Source organism: Bombus fervidus, chromosome 4 (genome assembly GCF_041682495.2).
Source record: "Bombus fervidus isolate BK054 chromosome 4, iyBomFerv1, whole genome shotgun sequence".
Classification (NCBI taxonomy): Eukaryota; Metazoa; Arthropoda; class Insecta; order Hymenoptera; family Apidae; genus Bombus; species Bombus fervidus.
The window spans coordinates 19,214,650-19,230,283 of record NC_091520.1 but is presented as its reverse complement, the minus strand read 5'-3'; the positions used below and the strand labels follow the sequence as shown (position 1 = coordinate 19,230,283).

The 15,634-nt window shown below is 35.3% G+C and overlaps 2 protein-coding genes across 3 annotated transcripts; one reads left to right on the top strand and one right to left on the bottom strand.

Annotated features, from left to right (window-relative positions):
* The first annotated feature begins 2,747 nt into the window (after nucleotides 1–2,747).
* Nucleotides 2,748–6,184, top strand: P58ipk (dnaJ homolog subfamily C member P58IPK). 2 transcript variants are annotated; one of them, XM_072001981.1, is made up of 6 exons: nucleotides 2,748–2,874; nucleotides 2,966–3,088; nucleotides 3,254–3,453; nucleotides 3,543–3,868; nucleotides 3,943–4,286; nucleotides 4,548–6,184. In XM_072001981.1, the coding sequence occupies exons 1-6, from the start codon at nucleotides 2,835–2,837 to the stop codon at nucleotides 4,964–4,966; spliced, it is 1,452 nt and encodes a 483-aa protein (XP_071858082.1). In that variant the 5' UTR covers nucleotides 2,748–2,834; the 3' UTR covers nucleotides 4,967–6,184. The 2 variants fall into 2 exon arrangements, with proteins under 2 accessions (XP_071858082.1, XP_071858084.1); XM_072001983.1 differs by having other exon boundaries at nucleotides 2,798–2,883; nucleotides 2,978–3,088.
* A 1,920-nt stretch (nucleotides 6,185–8,104) lies between these two features.
* Nucleotides 8,105–14,124, bottom strand: Nt5c (5' nucleotidase C). Its single transcript, XM_072002779.1, has 8 exons — nucleotides 13,328–14,124; nucleotides 11,733–11,908; nucleotides 11,149–11,376; nucleotides 9,760–9,900; nucleotides 9,536–9,693; nucleotides 9,084–9,270; nucleotides 8,861–9,001; nucleotides 8,105–8,602 (listed from the first exon to the last, which is right to left on the bottom strand). The coding sequence occupies exons 1-8, from the start codon at nucleotides 13,524–13,526 to the stop codon at nucleotides 8,246–8,248; spliced, it is 1,587 nt and encodes a 528-aa protein (XP_071858880.1). The 5' UTR covers nucleotides 13,527–14,124; the 3' UTR covers nucleotides 8,105–8,245.
* Between the last annotated feature and the right edge of the window lie 1,510 nt (nucleotides 14,125–15,634).

Sequence of the window (15,634 nt, the reverse complement as noted above, 5' to 3'; positions counted from 1 at the left end):
GTGAACCAACAGGTGTTCGAGTATCGTGATCGAGTCTAAACGATGTGTAGCTATTGTCGTATGTTTCATATTTAAAAAAAAAAAAAAAAAAAAGAAAGATTGATAAATATATTTGCGCGATAGTCAGATGTCCACCGTTTCGTAACTGGTAAATGTATAAATTCAAGTACGGTATTATGATTTAGGACGTATTAGCATCTTTAGAGGAAATAGGAAAGTGGTATAATAAACGAGACTATTTATTAACGTGTGTTAAGTATTTATTTTTTATGTTACATCTCTCGAAAGGACAGTCACATTTGTACGGTACAAATACCTTTAAATATTGTTTGGTCCTCTAAAGTATATCGGACGAGCAGCCTTAGAAAACATTTATGGATCTACGCAGAGTGGAATGATTAGACAAAGATCAATTAAAGTGTAGTGCGAAGAAATGTGAGGGGGCTACGAATAGTAATCGTTGCATATTATGTAAAAAAAAAGTGGCGTTTGACTGTGACTGCAATCATTATTACGAAAAGAATGCGCAATTACAAAGCACACATACGAGCGAGAGACGGAGAGTGAGAGAGTGGGAGAGAGAGGTAGAGAGAGAGAGAGAGAGAGAGAGAAAAAACATTGTAAGCCATATGTTACTCTGTACAACACGCAACAATGTCAACAAAAGGAGAAAATATAATCGGTAAACGTAAATTATTACCGAATAAAATTGTTGCGTGCGGTAGATCATAGTTTTCTTTCTTTCGTAATCTTTTATGTTACGCGTGTTTGAAAACTCGAATCTTGTTCAATTCTTGCTCTTGGTGAAAAACAAAAAGATTTATATACGCTAATTGTGTGTCTACCTCGAGCAATTTTCTGTTTAAGGTAAAAAGAAAGGATAAAATACTAATACTCGAAGGAAAAAGAAAAAGAAGCATTGAGTTATCGTATGCGCGTGAGACGATTGCGAGGCAAAGGGAAGAAAGTAAACGAGAGAACGAGTGAGAAAGAAAACGAGAGGAGGGGGAGAGATAGAAAACGAAGAGCACACGCGTAGGTGGCAAATTTTCGTGGGCAAAACTAGGTGGGATGGCAAAAAAAAATGTCTTCTAACTTTTATGAATGTTATTTAATCGAGAAGCGTCGCTTGTCGTTGAATCGAGAACGCAGACAAGACGTGTATAGAGGAACGAGAAAAGAGAAAGAGAAAAAAAGGAAATAACGAAAAGAAAAGAAAAGAAAAGAGTAACGAAGGAAAAGAACAAACTGCAGAAAGCACAATAATATTGCGCTTTCAATACGAGTCTCAATGGCTGTGTTTCATTTTTCTACGGCGAATGACGCTCGTTGTATCATTCACTTGTAACTCTAATGATACTGCTATATATCTACTTCACTGAGATGGCGAGCAAATGGCAAAAGTGTGAAAGAGTTAAGAAACGGAACGATGAATGTACCATTTTGTCGGTCTCTTAATTAATAATTGCACATTTACACGCTACATTAGGTGAACCGAGAAAAATACGAGAAGTAGGAAAAAAATCTGCAAACAACTGTACGTCGTACGGCTATTGAATGAAGTAATAAAAATAAAGTGTCTGAAATTTAAAAGGGAAGTCAACTTAACCTTATAAAGTGTATGATATATACATATACATATACATATATACGTAATATATATACACTTGACGTTCATTAGTAATAAGTTACGGTCGCATTGTGGATAGCATGTGCTTCTTGCGCTTGGGTAAAGCAACATGTGTGTTCCGTGAAGAATGATTGTAGAGTGTCAATATTGTTACAAATACCTCATAAGAGACGATGGATCACATATATTATTTAAACGTCGTTCATTTAGTGATTCATTCGTTTATTTATAGTATTATGCAAAGTGACAGGAGAATTCTATTAAATGAATCGTATAATAAAGAAAGGAAAGATTATGCAGTGTAGAGTCTCTCTTTATACGTTATATACGTGTATATATATATATATATGCCTTTTTACCCTGCAGTTCGCATGAAAATTCAAATGTTTCATCAATGTTTTTTCAAACGAGCCATTGCCAAGATATTTTGCATTACAGTTTTGCTATTTTTTGCGAATATACGCCAGTAGTTCCTTTTTATATTTTAACATAAAAAAAAAAAAAAAAAAAATTGCATAATCTTTTATACGGTACAATTTTTAATTCGTGCAATTTCAGTAGGATAATTACCTGTGTGTTCTCACTTTCGTATCCGTGATGAAAACTACTACAAAAAATATTTAGTTTTCATGGGTATGGAAAAATATTAATTTATATAAAATATCCTATATCGCTATTAAAAATGTATTGACCACACACAGATAATTCTCATGTATGTATTTTTATTATTTTATATATCTAGAAGAGAAGGGAAGAATATGTTTAGAGAAGCAAATAAATTTTAAATGAATTCTCACACGCGAATTTCTTGATTTTAACAATTTTCTATTCGTTACATATTTTCATAGATAGAATGTTTGGTTGGGCCCAAAAGGTTAGAGCATTAATTTATATAAGGTCTAGGTAAAGGACTCTTAGCGATAAATTTATAATTTAGGAAGCAGATAATCCTAGTTGGGTATCTTTATATGGTAGGTGTATTATCTGGAACTGGAATACAGGGGATCGTATACGCTGATGACGAAACGCCAATTCTGTTGGGAGTAACTTTTGGACCAATCGTATAAGACCACGATCGCAATGGCGGCGTGGCTGAACAGTTTTGCGTTATCGGGTGGTTAGGTAGAGGCTTCTAAAGCCAGCAAGTTTGTTTTCTTATGTATTAAAATATTCGTATTATCGTGGCTCAGTTTTTTATTCAGTCATGTATCATTGTGGTTTATTATTGGTCTTATTGGATCTGTCTTTAGATGGTAAATAATCCTAACCTACGATATAAATATTTTACCTTTAATACCTTTAATATAAGTATTTTACAGTGTAATGCTTAATAACCTTGTATTCCAGTGGCTGGGAGTGTTTCTCAATTAGAAATTGACAGGCATTTGGAATTAGGTAGAGAATTTTTAGCAAAAGGACAGTTACAGGATGCACTGTCACATTATCATGCAGCTGTTGGTGAGTCTTGTTTGCAAGCGTTTATTTTAATATATTCTCTTGTAAATAATTTTTTGCGATAGATTTATAAAAAGTAAAATGTACAAAAAATAAAAAAAAAAAAAATATATATATATATATATTTATTAAATTTTCTTAAAACCTTGATATACGTTGCTTTTATAGAGGGAGATTCGAATAACTATCTAACGTATTATAAAAGGGGCACGGTTTATCTAGCGTTAGGTAAAGCCAAATTTGCGCTCTTTGATCTCGATAGAGTCTTGGAATTGAAGCCAGATTTCACCTCCGCCAGATTACAGCGTGGCAATGTATTGCTTAAACAAGCCCAATTTGAAAAAGCAGAGGCTGATTTTCGAGATGTTGTAAGCGCGCTTTTATCTAAAAACTCAAACTTATAATTAATATACAGTGTTTCCATTCTGTTCTAATATTTCTGTTTGATTCGTTATAGTTAGCAGTCGAACCGCAGAATTCAGATGCCTATAATGCCTTATATAAAATAGCACCTGTCCAAGAGGATTTGTTAGTTATAGACAGATTAATGAGGAACGGTGATTATGCGGCAGCTGCGCAACAAATTTCCAAAGTTATCGAAGTATGTCCATGGTCGGCTGAACTCAGGGAACGTAGAGCCGAATGCTACGAAGCGCTTGAAGATTATGTTAGTGCTATTTCCGATGTACGTTCTACGACCAAGTTACAATCTGATAATACGCAAGGATTTTTAAAATTAGCCACCTTGCATTATCGTCTTGGACAAGTCGAAGAATCTTTAAAGTAAGTAAGAATAGAACGTAAAATTATGTATGTAGTATCTTTTAATTCATACAATTAAAATTATGTACGTGCAGGGAAATTCGAGAATGTTTGAAACTTGATCCGGAGCATTCAAAGTGTTTCTCATTTTATAAGAAAGTTAAGAAAGTGGCAAAATTATTAACAGATTCGAACGAGTACGAAAATGAGAGAGATTACGCCAGTTGTATAGACTCTGCTCAATCCGTACTTAAACTTGAACCGCAAGTCGGTAATGTGCGTTTCATTGCTCATCAGCATCTTTGTAAATGTTACACTGGTAATTCAGAACCGAGTCAAGCGATAAAAAATTGTCACGAAGCGTTAAAAATAAGAAAAGAAGCTGCGGTATATTGCGACAGAGCAGAAGCGTATCTCGCTGCTGAGATGTTTGACGATGGTAAGTGTTATTTGTATAAAGCGTCCAATTTTAACTTTGATACGCGATTATCTTGCAAACTATACATTTCGTTCTTCGATTTAAACATTGAACTATCCTCTCTACTCCAGACTCGTTAATTCGCTCGAGTATTCTCGCACGACGACTCGTTTAAGAGATAATCGCGTGAAAATTACACAGCTGTACGTGCACGTTGTACAGTACACGAATCTCTTGTGTTGTTAATATAAGTTAATATCGTAAAAATTATTTTTCCAAAAGCGATTAGAGATTTTAAAGAAGCTTTGGAAATTGATATGAGTCTACAAAGGGCGAAGCAAGGCCTTCATAAAGCGCAACAACGACAAAAACTTTCTGAATCACGAGATTATTACAAAATTTTGGGTGTGTCGAGAACAGCATCTAAACGTGATATTATCAAAGCATATAGGAAAGCTGCACAAAAATGGCACCCCGATAATTTTCAAGAAGGGGAGGAGAAGAAACGAGCGGAGAAGAGATTTATCGATATTGCAGCTGCCAAAGAAGTATTGACCGACGATGAGAAAAGAGCGAAATTCGATCAAGGAGAAGATCCATTAGATCCTGAATCAGGGAAGCATCAACAAGGTTTCAATCCCTTCCAAGAATTCCATCACTTCCATGGCTCTCCCTTCCAATTTAAGTTCCATTTTAATTAGTAATTCTTTTTTTCATTCTCACGGTATTAGGTTAAATAAAATTCCTAATTTTTCATAGCATGAAAATACTAAATCGCTATGTATGCAATATGACGTTTGTCGTCAGCTGAAATTTAATTTTGCTAATCTACCTCGTCGGTAGTCATATGTCTTGCATCTGCATTGAATCAGAAGACTGTATACGGAAAATTGTTAATCAATCAGTAAGTCAAGAAAAAGTGACCAATAACTATAATAATAACAAATGATAAACATAATAAATGATGAATCGTAACAGACGATTAAAAATTATGTTGTTGTCCGAATCACAGGAACTATATAAATATCCTCTCATTGTCAGTTTTCAGTCAATAACTTGTTATTGAAATTCAATATATACATAATGTAAATAACGTATGCATGTAATATGTTAGTTATAATAATTTATATAATATGGATTGTAATAACTTTGAGTAATTGACTTACTGAATAACTAATAAACGACATACTTGATGCAGACTGAACGTATAATTAGTTTTCAGCGATGTGAATGTTCGGTACCATCGATACTATATAGACATAGATTTCGTACGACATTGACATACGAAACGAAAGTCGTGATTGAACTCGCATTTTAATAAAACTATAGGATATATGGCGGCGATAACGTTGCTGCTACTACCTAAATGTTACAGCGACGGGCTGTGGATTATCGAGTTTAGCTTAAAATCATGATGCGACGATTAGATGGAGTAAATACTATTAAAGCCATTTTTGATAACGCAACGATCGAGTACAGATACACTTGAGGTATGGACAGCGGAATTATGATTACGGAGTGATTGTATTCGATGTTAATAAACGCATGTAGGTCAATGCTGTGTGCGTGTTGTATTCGTATGAGTGTGAGAGAACTTTATGTAAATACTGTATCTCTAATATTTGTTTAAATATATTTGATTAATTTATATACATATATTATACTTTATAAAATACGCGACGTATGTCGTATATTACGCTCTTAAATACCTGCCGCATTCTAGGAATATTTTAACGTATATCGATCTATTACCATCTAAATTTCTCTTTAAATGGCTGATATTTGTTCTAGATTTAATTAATCCTACCATTGAATGGTTGGTTTTGACTATTTTTAGTTTATATATTATTATAGACAATCGATTATAGACAATATCGGATAATTACAATTAGTTTATGTCATGAAATAGTTCATTTTTATATATATATATATATGATGAAAAAAAAGAAAAAAAAAAGAAGCGAATTAAAGAAATTTATTTCGCTTTTACGAGATTATTTTGTAATTATTATTTATTATTACTATCGTTCGCAATTGTCGTCTTTCTCATTATGATTATTCGAATGTAGAAAATCGTTAAAGCGAGTCAACTATTTCCACATTTCTTCTGGAATGTTATTTTGTATTTTTCATTTGCAGTTGAGAATATCATAAATTTTACTACTAATTATTAATGTAACAAGGACAATAATAATATAAACGAAGAATGAATTAATTTTTAAACACTTTTTATGATGATTATATGAGTTACAATAATAATAATAATACTCGTTGACTTTATTATTTATTTTATATATTTTTTAAAAATAGGAACGATAAAACAAGTTATACAAATTGAACAATGATTAAATTAGACTAAAAATTCATCTTTCAACGTTACCATTCATTATAATTTATATGGAATAAGGTAAAAGACGATGGCAAAATAAATATATCTTTCGGTATAATTTAAAGAGCGGCATGCTGAAAATGAAAATAAAACAAAATCGATGATGGCATAAGTGAAAACGTCGAAGGTTATAATAACTTTGTCTAAATTTAATTTTATTAACTATCACGATTATCTACGTACATTTGAACACATGTTGTATTTAGCGGAAACAAAACAATCTTAAAGCATACTATTGTACTATTACGATAAACAAAATATTAAATGGAATTTCTTTTCTCTTTTCTATATTAGTAATTTCGATATACTCTAATTGGATGTATTCTATTCTCTTTGCGTAGAACCTAGCAAAATCCTATATATATATATATATATAAAAGAAAAAGAAAAAAATATTACATATTTGATCTGCGTTTAAAAACGAAATATCTTTTATAAATGAGATTATTCGATTGGATAGATTTTCAGACGCGATATATATTACGATCGAAAGATTTCGTTGTGGTCAGTCGTTCTTGTGGTTTTCTTTTTTTCCGAGATTTCAATATCATACACATTTGTTAAAATTATGTACATAATATATGTTTTTTTTTTTTTTTTTTTTACTAGACGGTTACGGTACACCACTATTGCCACGAATATCATAATACCTCTTGTTATGTAAATGAATATTCTCATCCAAGGATAGCAGCGCGAATATTTCTAGCGGTAAAAAATAAAAGTACCACCTTGTACTTGCTGTTAACTTGAAACTAAAATTACAGTTATTAGGGACAACCCTGCTAACTTTGATTCTTTTATCCTACTCGGCGTGAATTGTACTTTATTATGTCAGACAGTAATTTCCATATGTCTGTTTTATAATATCTACGATATACGTACGTGTACTTTGAGACCGAACGTTACATTCAACGTTACATTCAATAAATTTGTTATGTTTAGCATAACAAATTTTGTACCTGAATAAATTACGTACAGTATCTCTATCTGTTTGCCATATTTCAAATGGAATAGTTTTTAACGCTGAATAAGCAGTACACCTTTTTATCGTTTTATATAGATCATCTCATTTTTCTCCTCGTAATACTATTCTATTTTTCTTTTCTTTCGTAAACTTTCTGTAATTTTGTAAATGTATTCTCAAGAATTTTCAGACGTGTTAAATAATAACGCGACATATACGAAACATTTATATGTATATATAGTTTATGTTAATTCGTTTCTAATAAATTAACTTTCGAGCAAAATATTTATATCGTTTAAAAGAAAAAAAAAAAAAAAAAAAAAAAAAGGAAAAAAGAAAAGAAAAAGAAATAATGACGATGCGTATGTAAATTTATGCATGTCAGGTATTTTTGCGCCAAATATCACATAATTTTAACGCACTAAGCGGTGATAAAATTTTCTTGTTATATACACAAAATTGTATGCAAATGCATTTTAATTTTCTAAATGTCGTTCCATTCGGAAGTTTCGATCGAAATAGTTTCGATCATCGACCCATAAGCCCCTGTCACGCTTCGAAGCATCGACTGTCTTCAGTCATAAACTTAAATAACGGATAGCTATTAATAACAGATAGATACAAGTATTATACGAAATAACTTGTATATTCATGTGGCATGACGCCTCTTCTCGGATAGAAGGTATGACTTGTTGAGTATTCTAATAGATTCGTAATTGAGCTCATATAAATGTCAGCAAATCTGAAAAGTCTTCTTGAAAAATACGTGGGATTATGATATGTTCTAAACACAGAGCCAAATTGTTCGTTGAATACTCGTTTTATCTCGTTCCTTAATTTATCTCTTTCCTTGATCCATTCATCGAGTACCGCTTGCACGTCCGTTCCTTCGTAATCTTGATGTTCTTCGATCAATCCTGTCAGCATTTGTAGCCAATTTGCATTTTCTTTAAATTTTGGATTATTTAATGTTGCAATTTCATGCTGTAACACGTAGAAATAGTTTCTGTTATGCGGTTGATCTTTGAAAATAGTAATTCGAATCTCTATTTTTTGATAATATTAATGTAAGATTTGCTTCTTTTTTTTTTCTTTTTTTTTTTGCTACAGATCTTTAGATTTAGACCACGTTAAGACGTATATTCTATATAGCGGACTAAAGTACAGCGAACTACCGTAAAATGTAATTTTGAAATGTAATTTCTTAGTTGCGTATAAAAGTGCAACAAATTGCAAGTTTACCGTTAATTCTGTAATTATAGCTCCAGTTCGCCAACCGTGCTCCAACGTTACATCCGCTAAATCGCTGTAAGGATGATCTCCAAAATATAATACTTGATGCCCCCGCCATCCGGTCATATCTTGCAATTGTTTAACCGTGCCCTGAGATTGAGAAATAACGTTAACCTTAAATATTGGCAAACAACGACTGAAATAATTGAAAAATAAAACGTTTCATCCATACTTCAAGGTATATAACTCCTTTTTCAAGTTTGGTGACTCGGTCCCATAGCTGCGTTTTGTTAACTTCGTCGTATATTCTAAGAGGTCGAGATTCTTCGGTAAAAAATTTCGGTTTTCTTGCTTGTACTATCACTACATCGAAATAATCTTTCCAATTATCGCCAACCAAAAATCTCATTCCAGTATCGCTGTAAAATATATTAATATACGTATATAGGATAAAGTTACGGAATACGAGGGTCCACTGACGTTCGACTAAATATTAATTTTATTATCTAAAAACTATAAAAATATTAGTTCCATGGTCGATGCTATTTAGTACGAGAAAGTATCTGGAATTAGGAAGAGGCGTATGGTCTCGGGTAATGGTCTCCGGTATAAACTGGCGACGGGAAAACTACGTACGTACGTATTTTAGTATCTTATTAATGTGGTTCGTTACACGATACTTACACAAAATGAAAAGGGCTATTGGTTACTAAAAACATTTTTTTATCAGCTTTCTTAAGTCGATCGAAAAATCTTTTTAAATCCTTGTTTTGTTCCAAATATTCGGATACATTTTGTACTACCAAACCGTGCATTATAGGATGACAACTTTGTACAGAATTCTAAAATAAAATCAACGATATTCATTTTTATGGAAACAATACGTACGATATAAAGTATCGTCTTACCTTAACGTCTCTGAAAAGTATTTCGGGATGATAATCGATATGATTTCTAAGAAAGTATTCCGTAACGTTACATAAAAGACCCATTTCCGGTACCGAAAATAGGTCAGCTAGCTGAATCATTTTCGTTCGGTGCAGTGCGTCCTGAGAAAAATTAATTTCAACTATACATAGGAAATCTGTCCAATCTGTAATAAGCTACGGCTCGATACTCACTTTCTTATGTTGGAAAAAACCCATCGTGAAAAACATACAAGTTGATGCGTGCAAACAAACAAAAGACGTTTAGATTTTGAACGTTTAGATCGTTACAAGACCTTACATTCGCAGTGTTTGTCAAGTATTTGAAGTTTAAACGATACGTAACAATTAGAAAGGAAGATTAAAACGTGTTCATGCGTTCTATCATGTTGCCGTTAAGCGTTATTCTTCGTTTGTTTCTTCGATGTTATTCGAAATGCTTGTTCGCCTGTTGAAACGTCTTTGAAACGTTTCACGATCTACTATGACGTTTATCGTTTTCGAACATAGACAGGAACCAGTGACAGGTTTTACAAAGTGGCAATTTAATATTATAATAAGGAGTAACTGTACATACGTGCATAAGACAAATGTAAAATGGTCTACGGTAAAATTATTTGTATGTACGCGTGTATATTTTTATACGATTATCGTGTGTCGTATATCGTACGTGTCGATCGTACGAATCTTGTTGAAATTTCATTAGCACCGTAACGAGATACAACTATCACGATCGTTGAAATGGTAAAATTGGAACTAATCCGAAGACTAACAAGCAAGATGATAATTGCAAATGTACATTTAGAAATTAGTATCACAGCTGTCGTTAAACATAATACGTAATATTATAGCGCTGCGGACGATTCCACTATACATACGTACGTATGAGGTTTGCTCGACTATAACGGATATTCGATCGTTTAAATAATTTCACGAAATCTATCTATGGAATAAATATCTTCCAAGTTTTATGTAGATTTTTGGATTTGTTTCGAACCTTATCGATGTAATCGTGGTAGTCGTATCGCGAAACGTATCGAAAAGATGTTCTTTCTACAAGCGTTTCGATAATCTCGCGAGCCAATGTACGCATTACTACCAAGATCGCGATTAAAATTTGATCGCGTGTAACTGATTTCTTTAAACTGTTTATAGCACGCGTTGAACAAAGCGTAATTTACGAATTGTTTATTGGCATTTGTTGGTAGCGTCGGATACTTTCGAACGTTGGCGTATATACGGTAATAACGCAACAGGCTCTCTATGTCGTATTAATTTGTAAATTATCGGTTTAAATTATCAAAGCAATAGTTTCCTTAAGAAACACCGATCCGTTATTCTTAATTATCCGTTTGATTCGGGTATGCTTACATGAGAATGTTTATGAGGCGCTTCCACATAAGCGATCGGTATTATCCGGTTTTTATAGAGCCTAAGGACCTCGTCGGCGGGTACTGGATGCAAACCGCGGTAAACGGCGCCAAATTGAATTTGCAAGAAGCTGTCGAGTTTCAGCAGCAGACCCTTTTCGATGTCGTAATGCAGGCCACGAACAGCGAAATCCTTCTTGTACTCGAGGTTGCCGATTCCCACGGGGTACTGTACAGCCGATTAAACGAGTTTGCGTCAACTTTCGATTGAAATTCTCGTTCGGCTGTAATTGTCGCTTGATTTTCGAGAAAACGTTGTCGCCGACGAGCCGAATTCGCCAGCGGAAACGAGTTAGGAAGTTTCATTCGCTGGCTCGAATTAGTCTCGACGAGTTTGAAAGTTTGTCTACTGGAGTGCATATATACGAGAAGTCTCCTCGCGTCAGTGAGAAAAAATCGGTAAATTGGTTTAACGCGTACGATATCGACAGAAATATAGCGCGCAAGATGAAAGTATAAAAATCCAAAGTTCCTGAGAATGGTTTTATAGCTATAAAATATCCATAACATAGCAACTTTGTGTACCTTATACTTTTGAATGAGCATATCACGACCCAGACTGTACAACAGGTAATCCATGGATGGCTTGTAACAAGCCAACGTGTAATCGTAATCGAATCCATAAACTTGGACCTCTTTCAGGTCGAGTTCGTTGCAGGCAAACACCCCCTTTGGATTCACGTCATGGGGAAGCTTTTTAGCTAAAAAAGAAATTCATTTTATTAACATCGACCCAGCCTGATTGCACATTGTACAGTTTATATAGTCGTCGGTTCGCTAGAGTGGCGCAACTAGGAAAAGTAAACGGAATTGAAATAGAAAATTATCAATTATACGATCGTTTAACAAGGAAAAGATACTTATTCTTCCATTCCAATGTAGTTAATAAACTTCAGTAACGCGATAGTGGTTCTAATAATACGATGTACGTCAAGTATATTGCCTAAAAAGGATCGGAACGATCTTATTTTACGATTGTGGCATTGTTTCCGCTAGATAACGTAATTATAATTAACACTTATTTACACGTAAATATTATAATTAATTTTCACAGATAACTTTTGCAGATACGTAAAAGTTGACGACTATTTTCGCTCGAACAATAGGAATTGACCGATCGGTAGTTGATTTGGTCGAGTACTAATTAAGCGGAGTTTATTCTATTTCTTATCTTTCGTTAAAAACAATTAAATGCAAATATATTAAAACATTCGTTTGACATTTAACACACGAGTTAAAGTTTACATTTCTTTTATCATTTCCTGCGTCGTATATAGCGTAATTTAAAAGTGGACTGGCGCTAATCTTCCTATGTAATATATCGGACTATCTTACAATCGGATGTATGATATACATATAGGACATGTATATATATATATATATCCATACACGTGACCTTGTACGAAGACTTTTCAATTAAACGGCAAGATAACGCACGGGATTATTTCCCCATTTCGATTTACGACAAGTCCGTGCTCTCGTTTTGTTCCGCGGATGCCTGATACGAGATACTTTTCACCGTCCTAGATTTTTCTGCTCGACCGTTCGTCCCGTCTCTCCCGCGTTCTTTTACTAATTGTGTCTGTCTGCCTGTCTCTCCCTTCCAATCCCGCCTCTCCTATCTATCTATCTATCTATCTATCTATCTATCTACCTACCTATATACAGCGGAAACTGTTAATAGATTCAGTGTACCAAACATTTTTGAAATTCGCCGAAAAAGCAATTGTTACATGGTCGTAGGGTTGTTGTTTCGCGCAACAGATAGAACTACTCGACAAAAGTACATATGTATGTCTGATTTAGCTTCAAGATTAAGCGTAAATCGAATGCTTCCTGAAGAGGGGGATGCATTAACAAATCAATTATGATCTCCGCATGAATGGACGATTATCAAGGTCTCGCGCCAGTTGCATCGGTTCGAAATATCAAAATATCGAAATATCAAAATATCGAAATATCGAAATATCGAAATATCGAAACGTCGAGGCGCGCGCATGCGCGGACGAATCGCGCGGCAGAACGCGTAAAAGTTCGACCAAGATAGAACGCCGAACGATGCGACGGAACTGAGAAGGATGACGAGATAAGATGGCCGCTGTCTGCATACTGATACTCACACTTGTACTTTTCTCGTGTCTTTTGGTAATTGTCGAGCATGTCCTTGCGCGATATTTGGCCACGGCTAAGGGCACGATCGCCGACGGAACGCTTGGGTACGACATGGCTGCCGGACACGCGAACCAACCAAGACGGTAAGACACTTTCGACTATGAGAGGCGATGCTGCAACGACGGCGAGGGTTCTCGCGTGCAGCATCACGAACGATTGGCGGGTGTACGCCTATGATCGCGATGTTCGACGATTGGCGCTCTGCACGATTGGCGGGAAATTCGAAATAGTACACTGGCAAGCGTGTTCGAAGGTTTCGACTTTACTAGGAGTCTGTCAGGCCGCTTGTCGTCTTTCCTCTTGTTACTTAATCGTAATCGAGCACGCGTGATTTAACTATAAACTCTAATAACAATAAATTCCTGCTCCTCTCTTATATATACACACGTTCTTCTTACGAAATACACATTTTACTCGTTGTTAGTAGTAAGTACTCGCTATTTATATCGTCATACTGTGTGCCTGTAATAACTGTAAGCGACGAATTGGGAAGGCTCGGGAACGAGTTTGAAGCGCGATAAGCGTACGCACGCCACGTCCGACCGACTATCACTGTCCGTTTTTGCGTTCGCTTCGTAACGAGGGAATGAAGGGACTGTGTACGGTTGCGGTTCGATCGTGTAGCTTGGAACGCTTCGCGCAGCGTCGCTGTCTAACGATACGTAGTACGACCAGCTGTCGCAAGTGGGGAAAGCGGCGATACCTAAAAGACGGAAATAGATGTAACTGTTGGTATGCGACACGTGGTGTGTTGCCAAGCGCAGCACCTCTTTGGAGTTTAAACTTGTGCTGATTCGTGGTCAGGTAATCGCGTCGACAATCGGTAGCGGACAAACTTTCTATTCGATATCGTATCGTATCGTATCGTTGTACGAGCGAACGACATCGATCATCTTAGCTTCGCAAATATCTACTTTTATCGATTATTACATCGACGCGAAAAATACTTTTTCCCAAATTGTTGAATATCTTTCTACGAGATAAATGTGAAAGCTGATAATTAGAAGATGACAATTTATCTGGATTATTTAATTACATCGATCGATAGCAGATCGATATTACTGGTATTACTGGTATTGTTGGCGCTATTGGTATTATTGGTATTAGGTTAGAAACGATCGCGAATCGCAATTCACAGTTCCAAGGGTAATCCTTAAATTAATCAACGTAGTGCTTGAACTCGACGGATTAACGTGGAACTGCTTGATCGGACCGAGTCATTCTAGTCGTTTGTGGCACACGATTTCGTAAATCGACCATATTCTTCGATGTGCAGCGCGTCACGGTAAATTGTAACGGCAGGAAAGCGTATGCGCGTGACTAGGTGATACGGTGACTGGCGAAAGTATTTCGACGCTTATCACGGAGAATTTTTTAATTTATCGCGTGTCGCGTGTCGCGTGTGCGGCGTCGAAAAATTTTGAGATATCGCTACAAACCAGGCACGACCGTGTTAATTGTACCGATCAAGTTCGAAGCCAATTTGAAAATGTGCATAGAGTTGCGGATAAAAAAGAGTTTGTACGACGAGGAATACAAAAGGGCACCGTAATTCTAGAAGATGGATTTACGTTTAATAAGAGTTGACGCTGGGATTAAAGAGAGACCGCGGAACAGATGACCGTTGCCAATACGCTAAAAAATGGTTGGTATAAAAGTTATTAAAATTCATCGTGTAGCAATTTTAAACTTTCTTTTATCCGCCACTGTACGTAGAAGCTATTAAACCATATTGTAGGGAAAAAAGTAGTATGGAAGGTGTATGCAAAGAGCGTTAAAGATTGTCCGATCGAATATTTAGGTTTGTCGATATTAAGTTTATTATAGCGGACAATTAATTTATTGACCGTACAAATACATCGGCGATGCGTTTTCAGGCTTGTTTCAAACTTTGCCGATATAACTTTGCCGAAACGATAGTCGAGTTTCGTTACAGCGTTTAATAGTGCTAAAAATAAACTATTTCCTACGTATACGATGTAATACGTACGTATTCGTAACGTGTATCGTTTCTCAAAGTGCTCGAATACTTTCGTAAGTAACTGTATATGTCGCCTCGATCCTATATTCGAGTCTTCTGTGATCGTTACCCTGGCAATAGCTGTGCCGATGTTATGATCAACGACGAGCCGCGTCCTTCGGACGGTCATTCTCACGTTTCTGCTTCCGTATGTTATGTACTCGCCACTACTGCTGACACAATTTTCACGATTAATTATAGGCAGCGTGCGCGCAAAGTGGCAATCGCCAGACTT

What these genes read in the sequence shown, in the direction of transcription:
- P58ipk (XM_072001981.1), top strand. Translation starts at nt 2,835, where the DNA reads ATGTATCATTGTGGTTTATTATTGGTCTTATTGGATCTGT. An exon ending in AGGCTGATTTTCGAGATGTT is followed by an intron (nt 3,454 to 3,542) that starts GTAAGCGCGCTT and finishes GATTCGTTATAG; the next exon opens with TTAGCAGTCGAACCGCAGAA. An exon ending in CAAGTCGAAGAATCTTTAAA is followed by an intron (nt 3,869 to 3,942) that starts GTAAGTAAGAAT and finishes ATGTACGTGCAG; the next exon opens with GGAAATTCGAGAATGTTTGA.
- Nt5c (XM_072002779.1), bottom strand. Translation starts at nt 13,526, where the DNA reads ATGCTGCACGCGAGAACCCTCGCCGTCGTTGCAGCATCGCCTCTCATA. An exon ending in GACACGAGAAAAGTACAAGT is followed by an intron (nt 11,909 to 13,327) that starts GTGAGTATCAGT and finishes TTTCTTTTTTAG; the next exon opens with CTAAAAAGCTTCCCCATGAC. An exon ending in CTATAATTACAGAATTAACG is followed by an intron (nt 8,603 to 8,860) that starts GTAAACTTGCAA and finishes TACGTGTTACAG; the next exon opens with CATGAAATTGCAACATTAAA.